Here is an 11,472-nt window from a genome sequence, read left to right on the forward strand (position 1 = left end):
CTGATCAAGACCCAAGTTTTTTTATTTTGAATGAAAAAAACTAAAAGATTTGAGATTAAGAGAAATGCTTATTTTATGGAATTTGCAAAATTTGGAGGCTTTTCCTTAGTGTTATTACTAAAGATCACAGATAAAATAATAGAATAGAGGGCAAAAATATAAAAAATTAATAAACGACAAATAAAAAACTGGAGGCAGCCAAAAAGAAAAATGACTTGGATAAAGGAAATAAAAATTATAATGAAAAGGGAAAGTCAGACAAAGTTCAAGAAAAATTCGAACTTGAATTTTACACATGAAAAAAACTTTCAATATTTTTTACTAACCATAGCATATTTGCCTAGTTTTTGATTGGGTGTGTGTCTAAACTAAGAGATTAAGTGTGAGTAGAAGCTGCTATTGATGCAGCAATTGAGCTCACAAAGAACAGACGAGAGAGAGAAAGAGAGACCAACAGAAACTTCCGTAGAGATGATAATTTGGGAAAAGAAATCTGATTGTATTTCTATATTGTGTCTTCTATCTACACGTATGAAAAAAATACTCCACTAACTACTATTAGCTAATTATAAAGATACCCGTACTAACTCACTGAACTAACTAACAACCATTAACTATGTATATAGCTATACATATAAATACAGTTGCAGCTGAGCTGTCATGTAATACTCTTAATAGGGTGGCATGATCAAATATTTAACCTAATTTAAGAAAATTGCTATATAAATATACGATAATTTTATCAACCCATCGGCTGCCATACCACCCCCTCCCTAAAGGGTGAATCCGTCACTGATTGTGGTCTAATCTTTCTCCTGACCCCGCGCATAGCAGGAGCTTCGTGAACCATACTGCCCTTTATCTTTTTTTTTTTTTTTTTTTTTTGTCATGACGCATTTGCTCCTCATTGGTCAATGAAGATCACAGTTTGGACGATGATAGTGATATATATGGCTAGGGTGTTTGGTATAATATGATCGCGTCTACTTGCAACTTCGTTAGTGACAAATAGTTGATATTGATGAGACATATTATGGTATACTAGTGACCAGGGGCGACTCAACAGAACTTGGGACCTAAGGCGAAATCATATTCAGAGGCCCTTAATCTCAGTATAATTTTACTAGTGGGATCTGGAGAGAGTAGTTTGTACGCAGACCTTACCCCTACCCTGAAATAAAGAGGCTGTTTTCGATAGATCCTCGGCTCCCTCCCTCCAAGAACTCCTCACCTTGCTCTTGGGGTGACTCGAACTCACAACCTCTTGGTTGGAAGTGGAGGGTGCTCACCATTAAAGCAACTCACTCTGGTCAAATATACTAATTAATGAGGGAAGAAAATTATCATAATTTATAAATTTATTGTATAAAATAACCTTAATCAAGTAACAAAAAATATATTGTAACACTTTTTTAATTCTAATTATTTATATAAATTATATAATATATAATAGTAACAATAATAATAAGAATTTAAAATAAATTTGGGACCTTCAAAATTTGTGGGCCTAAGGCAGTGGCCTGACTACCCAAAACCTTAGAACCGCCCCTGCTAGTGACTAAGATCATGTTCACTTTGATACTAATTTCATCACAAAATAATTATAGTTTAAGAAAGAAACCATCTGGATGCGGTTCACTCTGATAATTTATTAACCTAAATAATCGCTCGACCAATCGCTTAAACTAAACATAAACGACGGATATTTAAAATATACATAATTCATATATAATATATATAATTGTGTATGCAACAAAAAGTAAATAGTAAATTCGGTTGGTTAAAAAGCTTGCTTGGCGCCTACTAGTGATATTGCTAAAACTTAGTCAACTTTTTACTTATTTCTTCTTATCTTTCACTTCTTTCTTTTCCCCTTTCCTTTTGTGCCTAAAAAGCATTTGAAAATTTTGGAATACATAAGAAAAGGAAAAAGAGAAAAGTGAGGAAGAAAAAGAGAAGCATGTGAGATGATACGATGTCATTGTCTAGTGAAGACTGTTGGAGAAGAGACTAAAAAGAAGAAGTATAAGAAGAATCCCTTTCACTATTTTCAAACTTTTCACCGCTCTCTCCCTTTCCCCGATGTCTTTCTTCTTTAAATAATATTCACACTTCAAGAATAAAGAATCACTGTTTTATTCTCCCTTCTTTTGATCTATTCTTTTCCTTTTTTTTTCCCCCATTAATTTTTTAAAAAGTTCTCTGCCATTAACCTAAAGTTTTGGTTAAGAACTAATCGTAAAGACGAAAATGTACCTTTTTACTCTAATATTTTTGGAAATAGTTCTATTAACAATTGCCAAAAATCAAATTAAACTGACATAAGTTTGGGTTGATTTTAAAATTTAAAAAATATGACAATATTTAGTTTAGTTCGAAATTTAAGAAAAATTATATATATGCTGTACATTAATTAATAAATTCTTAATGATAGGGAAAATTGAAAACATATATAGATATAAGGTTGTAGTTTGATTTATGGAAGTGATTAATTATCATGTATTCCAATGGAATTTCTCTCACATAGATATTTCAATAAATAATAGGTCAATCAGTTTGTTAGATTCTTCCTAAAGGACATATGAGATATTGTATTTTTAGCTGAAATGGATTGAATGAATTGGATTTGCGCTTTGTGTGAAAATAAATTGATAAAATCGACAAAATCAAATTAAAAAACAGACTTTTTGGTTTGATTTGATTGGTATGTTTAATAAATCAATAGTGATTTGATTGTTGTTTAGATAAAAAATCAAACCAAATAAACCATGAATTCCCTAGTAATAAATTTGTAAGATCATGATATTTATATCTGATAAAGTTGAAAATGAAATGAAATAACAGGCATGGGTAATGTAATTTGTTGTGAGTTTTCATGGCGCACTTCCCCTTAAAAACCCTAAATGTGAAATACTATCTTTTTGACCAAACAAATGTGAGAATATGCTCTTGTGCACCCCTTTTGGAAAAGAGAAATAAAGTTTCGAAACCTCCCAACCAACACTCTAAAAAGAAGTTTCCTTTTCTTGCCCTAATTAGAGTATAAATAGGCGTTTGGACATAATTTTAGAGAAAAAAATAGTATTCGAAGTTAAGTTAAAAAATAATATTTAATATTTGAAATTGTGTTTATAGTTTTGTGAGTGGGGAAAAAGTGTTTTGATTTTTGCAAAACTCATTTTTTAATTGGTTTTATAAAACTTGCAAAATTTCATGAAAAAACACATTTATAAAAGAAAATTCGGAATTTTTTTATTTTTATTTTATGGACACGCGGGTCCTAACTCTACCGTAACCAAAATCTTGTCATTTTCCCTTTTTCACATTTAAAGAAAAAAGTTGAATTTCTCGATACCATTCCTAGTAGACAATCACGTTGGACATTATAAATGTTCTTTTACTGTTTGCCAAAATGATCAATCAACATTCCTTAGGTTTTAATCTTTTGCATTTTGTCTTAATGAATGATTGCATTTTGATAATGTCCGTTTTCCGGTAAATTATCATTTTGGCCCTAATTTTAGCCATCTTTCTTATTTAACCCCTAAATTATCTAGTACACTTTTATTCTAAGAGGTTCACGCATCAGCATGAATCAAATTTCATCGCACTTTTTAGAAAGGTGAATTGCCACTAAAAGGGACAATTTTGACATCTCACGTATTTTAAACGCTCATAAAAACCAAAACCAAAAACAAAAAAAACAACAACAAATGAATATAGTCTCTTGACACGTCAGGAGCAAGGGAGTCTTATTTGTGAAAGTTGTAATAATGTCCGTCTAACTTACACAAGTCGTTGTTGAGTAAATAGAAAGATTTTGTTCAGCATTGAAGCGAAAACTCACTGAAAACTATTATCATAAATTAATGGCCAAACCCGTAAGGTTGGCTGAGTTGATTGGCAGAGTGATTTCTAAAATGGATTCCCCATATCAGTAGTTGTTTCAATTAGAGTTTGTCGCACTGAATTTATCTAGTACGATTCACATCTTTACGAGTTATTACACATTAAGCAGATTATCAAGTGCACCCGTAAAGTACCGACTACGGATTTCCCTAAATAATTTTCATAAATTACGGATCAGAATAAGAGACTACGAGTAGAATAGAAATATAATCCCAACTTTTTCCAGTAGATTTAAGAACAAACTTGGCAATTAAGTCTGCCTATTGGCATTATGAGCGATATTATAAATGTCTTTAGCTACTAATTTGGTTGGTGATGTGTCTTTCTTCAAACGTCTCCTTTTAAGCACCTATAGATTAGTCAACACAAGTTTCGAGATTGTCCCTACATATTTTTTGGAAAACCTTAGATGAGATGATACCATTAAGGACCATTCTGGGTTTTTACATTATTATTATCAGACACGAACTAATAACCTGCTTAAGTACGTACTAAATACAACAACAAACCACAAGTGGCTACCAAGCGTAATATTACATGTGAGATTTGTGGAAGATAGTATGTATGCATATCTTATTCCTAATATGCTTAGAAAAAATAAAAAAAAAAGGCAACAACAAGTACATCAATCAAAAAATCGAAGTAAAAATACAAATTAACACTAGATACTGCAATCGAAAAACCGCAACAAAAACAATAATAAATAATAACATAAGTCAAAAAATACATAAATAACATTAAGTTATATACTAAAACTGCTAAATAGTAAGTAAATTTTCAAAGCAATGTTCTTCTAATAAATCTACATAATATGCCAATAAGATCTACAACTATTTAATTGCAACTTGAGAAGCTAATGATCCAAAAACTTTACTCTTTCCAGATCCAGTACAGCAAATATACAGTAAGTAGGAAAGATTGTATTTAAATAAGTTATTCAAAGTTTGATTCGCAAAAACGAAGAGTGGCAAACATTAAAGAAAAAATATTACGAAATTAATATAGTAGATTTAAGACAACAATCAACCAAAAAAAACATTCTAAAATATGGCAATTGAAAATCTCAATTCAGTATTGAATAACAGTGGGCTCTATGCCTCAATCTAAGATCCCAAAGCAGCTACCTCCACCTAGGGCCCCCTAGACCCTACCCTACTCTTTCTTGTTGCTTTTTGCCAGCTGCCACCCATATCCAAGCTAAATACAAAAAGCAGCCTTTCTCTGTTCTAACCACACTTTTTTTTTATCAATAAATCATTAATTAAAAATTATACTACTACACTATTTTAATCACATTAAGGAAATTCATCTCTTTTTCTCGAATGCGACCCATATATTAATCAAGATCTTAACATTCCAACACAATCAAATTAAATTGAAAAACTTACTCTCTTTTATTAAAAAAAGATTCTTGGAGTAAAGAGAATTAATACATATATATTTAAGACTACAAAATTCTTAACTACTTTTAAATAGTATTTATTTAGAAGTGCATAAGATTATAGTTTTTGGAAAAAATGATTTTTTTAATTTCTTAAATGGTTAATTGTGATTTCTTTTTGGAATAGAGTAGTACAGTATTAAAATAGCTTCAAAACTTTTAAATACTGAAAAAAGAAAAGGAAAAACAGAGCGAGTCAGTGGAAGACTTTTTGAGTGGAGTAGGAAAGTGTTAAGAGTAAAGTGAAGTAGTCAGTCAGTGTGTGTCTATGTACTGTGTGTCTGTGTGTAAAAAAACTCTCTCAATGGCACTTCTTCACCTTCTCCGCCCATCTCCGTCGCTCCTTCTTTAACTCCACAATACACACCACTGTCCGTGCTGCCACCGTAAGCGGCGGAGACCCCACCTCATTTATTTACAGATGGGTTGCACGGCGTCGAAGCTAGATAACGAGGACACCGTACGCCGGTGTAAAGAACGCCGGCGATTGATGAAAGAAGCTGTTTACGCTCGTCATCATTTAGCTTCAGCTCATTCCGATTACTGCCGTTCACTACGTATCACCGGTTCTGCTCTTTCCACCTTCGCCGCCGGTGAACCTCTTTCCGTTTCCGATCATACCCCCGCCGTCCTCCTCCGTACACCCTCTACTACTACCACCACCGTTAAAACCCCAGCTCCACCACCTCCTATTCGTATCCCATCCCCATCACCTTCACTCCACCCACCACCACCGCCGCCGGTGTTTTCTCCCTCTCCGTCGCCGACGATAGCTTCATCAAAGCTACCTCACATACTTTCTTCCTCCTCTGTTTCCTCCCACCACAACCACCACCACCGTCAGCCTCAACCGTTACAACAACGGAAAAAACCGTTAAAACTCCCACACATTCTTTCGGGATCAAGCTTGAGTTCATACAATGAGGAGGATTATACGTACGATGCGAAAGCGAATTCGACGTATTCGAGTACTCCTTCACAAACATCCTCTGTTTGGAACTGGGAAAACTTTTACCCTCCTTCCCCTCCTAGCTCAGATTACTTTGAACGCCTCCATAAAGTTGATACAATGGATGCTGATGATGAGCATGATGATGATAAAGCTTCAAATTTCACATCTTATTCACACTACTCTCACAATCAGCATCATCATCCTACTACTGACCAATCATCACTTAGTGGGAAGTCGAACAAGCAAAAGTTAGATTTTTTTGATAGTCATAGTGTTGATGATGAGAAGTTGACTAATGGTTCTATTAGAAATCACAAAATGGTGGGTGAAAACAAGAGAGGTCACCATTTGAATAATAATAGTAAGTGGGAGGATAGTGAAGCTGAGAGAGAAGAGGTACAGTGCAGTGAATGGGACCATGATCATTATAGTACTACGAGTTCATCTTCTGATGATGATGAAGAGGAAGAGAAGGATGAGATAAGATCTGGGTTTGGGCCAACCCAGTCTAATTTTGGGTCAATGAAGAGTGAGGAAGCTTCTAAGATTGATGATGTGAACTTGAGGATGAAGAGTTATTCAGGGAGGAAGTCGGATAAGGTATCGTCGGAGGATGGGGGGTCATCTTCAATGAGTTGGGGGAATGGGAATAATGGGAAAGTGGTGGAGGAGATGGTATCTGATAATAGGAGTATAGTGGTGAGGCACAAGGATCTAGCTGAGATTGTTGCTGCCATTAGGGACTACTTTGATAAAGCTGCTTCTGCTGGTGACCAGGTCTCTGAGATGTTGGAGACTGGTCGAGCTCAGCTTGATCGCAGCTTTAAGCAGTTAAAGAGTGAGTTTTTTTGGATTCTTGATTTATCTGGAATGCATAATGATTTTTTTATTTTTCCATGTTTTTTGTTGATTTGATCTTGACATAGCAATTACAATTAGATGGTATTGTAATTTTCTGGAATGCATTTGTGAGCTCACCTTTCTGAGCTTCGCTTGGCCAGTTTTGAGTCTGGATAAAGGAGGAGGGTTGTGGTAGGTTAGTGTTCGGGGTAAAATTAGTCAAATTATGATGAATCCAGATGATTCATACCATTGGCTACAACTAGTTTGGGATTGAGATTAGTTGATTGACATTGATTTTTCTTTCCCTGAGATCCAGTTGAGAAAATCTTGTTGAAAATTTTGGAATTTAATTATTGTTTTTTTTGTTCATTGCAGAAACAGTGTATCATTCCAGTGGAGTATTTAGTACCATAAGCTCCACTTGGTCTTCAAAACCTCCATTGGCGGTCAAGTATCGTTTTGAACCTAGTTCCATTGATGAACCAGGTTCCCAAAAGAGTCTTTGTTCCACCTTGGAGCGGCTCTTGGCATGGGAAAAGAAACTATATCAGGAAGTGAAGGTGCTCTTCTCAATCCTGCCTTAGTCTTCACTGCATTCTTTTCACTTTCTCGGTGTTGTATACCAATTGGTCTTTTATGAATCATGATCTCAGTTGAGTAACTGTGGTTGTCTGCAAAGATAGAAAGCTCTACTGAATTCTACTCTGATTCAATCAAAAATAGGTTAAAATATGATCAATAGTGGTAATTGGGTATTTGTACTTTAGTCGAGTGACAGAAGCTGTGTTTTCGGCTGGGAATCATATGCATGTTATGGTAGTCAGAGGTGTCAAAATTGGACGGATCATGCTTATCCAAACTTCTTCAGATTATTCAGCTTGTGTAATCTAACTTGTTTGCACTCCATTTAGTCAATAATGGCGTAATGACTAGAGTATCCAAGGTAACTGCATGACTTGACAAGGACAACTTGGAGCTATTATAAGTTATATTACTTTAGAACATGCAGGTGGCCCTGCCTTGTACTAAGTTAGCTCTAAATTGATATGGACCTCATTTTGAAATACTTCCTTCTTCCTTTTGTGATTATTACTGTGGAAAAGAGTAGTATAAGTAGTGTGTTTGAGCAGTTTTAAAATCCTTTCAACTCCTTATAGACAGGAAAGTGTTTCTTGACATGATTAAAAATTATTTATGGATATATGCATGTCTCTGCATATACTTGCTCTTTGCTTGTCTGTTTGTTGGTGACTCATGTCTACTTGATTTTTCTAACGTCTTCCTGCCTGCTGATTCTTAAGTACATCAATGTGTTCTTTTTATTTTGTTATTCTGATGAGACTGAGTACAAAAGGAACTATTCGAAAGAAAAGAAAAAGACAAGAAAAAAAGTAGAAAAAAGGGAGAGGAAAAGGTTTGCCAACTTGAGCAACTGCTTCTTTGCACATGTCCTTAGCCCTACACATTTGTTAATCCAAGTATTATAAATGCAGGCAAGGGAAGGAGTTAAAATTGAGCATGAAAAGAAGTTGGCAACATTACAGAGTCAAGAATGCAGAGGTGATGAGGAGGCCAAGTTAGACAAAACCAAGGCATCAATAAAGAGGTTGCAGTCGCTGATGGTGGTCACATCGCAGGCTGTTTCAACTACATCCTCTGCCATTATTGGTCTAAGAGACTCTGACCTTGTCCCACAGCTTGTTGAACTTTGTCATGGGTAAGTCCTTATGTTTGGTGCATACTTGATTTGGAATTTATTGACTGCAAATCTTATTCAGATTATTTGCTGTCAGACACATGCATGAATTATTGGTTCAAATGACTTATGGTTAGTACTTAGGTTGCAATACTGCTCTGAGGCAGCATCAACTTATTGGAGCCACTTTCCATCCTTATGAGATTAAAGAAGTATGGTTACATCCTTACCGAAATTTCTTCCAAGCTTTATTCTAGAACCTAAATCACCGAGCCATCTCAAGAATTATTTCCTTAAAATTGAATTGAATAACCTGAACTTCTCCTACCTAAAATTGACATCTTCTATAGTCATGCTCTCAAAACATGTTGGCGTTGATACTGGCCTGTTTCAGTGGGTAATTGGAAAATTATTTATCTTTTAATGTGCCTTGCTTTTGTCTTTCTGAGCCCCTAAGCTTGTCCACGTTGCATCTTTCTAGAGTCTGACAGCCTCTCCAGGACAGGTTGTGGTCATGATGGAACCACTATTTCTGGAAATTGGGAACGTCTACTGTGCTTTGACATGTGTAATTGATGGCTAAATATGGTGGTGCTTCTTAGGCTGATCATTATTGTTACCTTGATAAGCTTAATCTAAAAAGAAAAAAGTAGTGTTCTTCATAGTAGTTACAACTGAGCCAGGTCAAGTCAATTACAGTACTAACCTAAAATGTTATGGTCTAGGATTTGTAGGCTAAAGATTCAGTTTCTTTGACCACTGGAATTTTGACAATTACTATGATGATTGCTGCTAACATGTGTGCTCTTCTACTAGGAAGAAAGTTTTAAAAGATTGTCTATGTTTATGTTTTGAACTTGAATGGCAGCTTATGATAAAGTGTTTACTGTTTTCTAAGTTTTGCCCCTGAATAGTCCTCAACTGATATTGGTATAAACGGGTGCAGATTCATGTATATGTGGAGATCCATGAACCAGTTCCATGAAGTTCAGAATGACATTGTGCAGCAGGTGCGAGGTCTCATCAATAGAGCAACTAAAGGTCTATCAACGTCTGACCTACACAGGCAGGCGACACGTGATCTTGAGTCTGCTGTATCTGCATGGCACTCGAGTTTTTGTCGCCTCATAAAATTTCAAAGGGACTTTATCCGCTCCCTTCATGGTTGGTTCAAGCTCACTCTCGTATCTGTCAATATTGAGCCAACTAATGGCAACAGGGAACCTTCAGATTCATTTATGTTTTGCGATGAATGGAAGCTAGCCCTTGATCGTATTCCTGACACTGTTGCATCAGAAGCTATCAAAAGCTTCATAAACGTTGTCCATTCGATATTTGTGAAACAAACGGAGGAGTTGAAGATCAAAAAGCGAACTGAATCTGCATCAAAGGAGCTTGACAAAAAGGCTTCGAGTGTTAGGAGCATTGAGAGGAAGTATTACAACTCTTACTCCATGGTTGGCATTGGACTTCCTGAGATGGGACCTGATAATGGTAGTGTTTTAGATACACGAGACCCTCTTGCTGAGAAAAAGGCTGAGCTTGCAGCTAGCCAACGGCGTGTGGAAGATGAGATGCTGAAACACTCCAAGGCAGTGGACGTAACCAGAGCGATGACTCTCAACAACATTCAGACAGGGTTGCCGGGAGTTTTCCAGGCTATGACCAGCTTTTCTTCCTTGATGACAGAGGCCCTTGAGGCTGTATGCACTCATTCTTATGCTATTAAGTAGGAAGCAACTTACAGAAAACTGAATACTAGTAGTACTATTTATTTATTTTGGCTATTTTTTCCGCGGTTCTGAGCAAGGATGGAAGAGAAAGGGCTGGCATTTTTGGTCATGGGCTCTTTTCAGCTAGTTGGCTTTTTTCCCTTGATATTTTGCTATGTTGTAGATATGTGGAATTTTGCAATTTTGTACTTTATCTAGTGGTGGGAAAGGAATGTTTTCTGTATAGCAAATTATTTGCATTACTGCATTGAGGTCAACATGTTCAGCAGATGAATAAATGTATTCTCTTCTGTTATGTCAAAGTGTAAAAAACAATTCTGCAACCAAACTTTGTTGCTGTGTCTTCTATTGTACTGAATCTTTCATGACCTAAATTTCAGTCTTTTCTGTACTCGTTAAAGTGAGCATGTCACACCAAGTATAGAAGCATTAGACGAGGTTCATTTGTGCTCTTATGTGACCATAGCAGTTCAAATCTTAGTTCTGGTTCAACACTGCTGGTGAAGCAGCAGTTCAAATATAATGTGCTTTTGCCACTTTACTGTAGCATTGAGGCAGAGTGGCCTCTATCTTTTGTTTCAAAAGGACCAAAAAAGTTTACAAAAAATTTAAGTGATAGCTTTATTTTCTCTCCTTGTTGGACTATTTTTCTTTTAAGCTTGTGGAAAGGACACAAGAAAGGCTGGAGCTTTTGCTGATTTGGGTCCCCATGAAATCTTTCATAATTCTACTCAATCATGAAATAATAGACTTGTGTTCTTTCTCCTCTTTAGTCATTATTAGGTTGTAAGACGATGCCCTTTTTTTGGTTCCATTCTACCTGTGGATACAAAGGTAAAACTGGATCAATTGCTACATAATGCAGAAACTGATCCCCCTGTTCCCTTGCATGTGCATG

At 35.7% G+C, this 11,472-nt stretch overlaps 1 protein-coding gene across 1 annotated transcript; it reads left to right on the forward strand.

Moving 5' to 3' along the window:
- The first annotated feature begins 5,419 nt into the window (after window positions 1-5,419).
- Window positions 5,420-10,948, forward strand: LOC107765345 (nitrate regulatory gene2 protein). The gene is made up of 4 exons (XM_016583982.2): window positions 5,420-7,140; window positions 7,521-7,705; window positions 8,639-8,862; window positions 9,788-10,948. The coding sequence occupies exons 1-4, from the start codon at window positions 5,772-5,774 to the stop codon at window positions 10,572-10,574; spliced, it is 2,565 nt and encodes an 854-aa protein (XP_016439468.1). The 5' UTR covers window positions 5,420-5,771; the 3' UTR covers window positions 10,575-10,948.
- The last annotated feature ends 524 nt before the right edge of the window (window positions 10,949-11,472 follow it).

This window comes from Nicotiana tabacum, chromosome 19 (genome assembly GCF_000715075.1).
Source record: "Nicotiana tabacum cultivar K326 chromosome 19, ASM71507v2, whole genome shotgun sequence".
NCBI lineage: Eukaryota > Viridiplantae > Streptophyta > Magnoliopsida > Solanales > Solanaceae > Nicotiana > Nicotiana tabacum.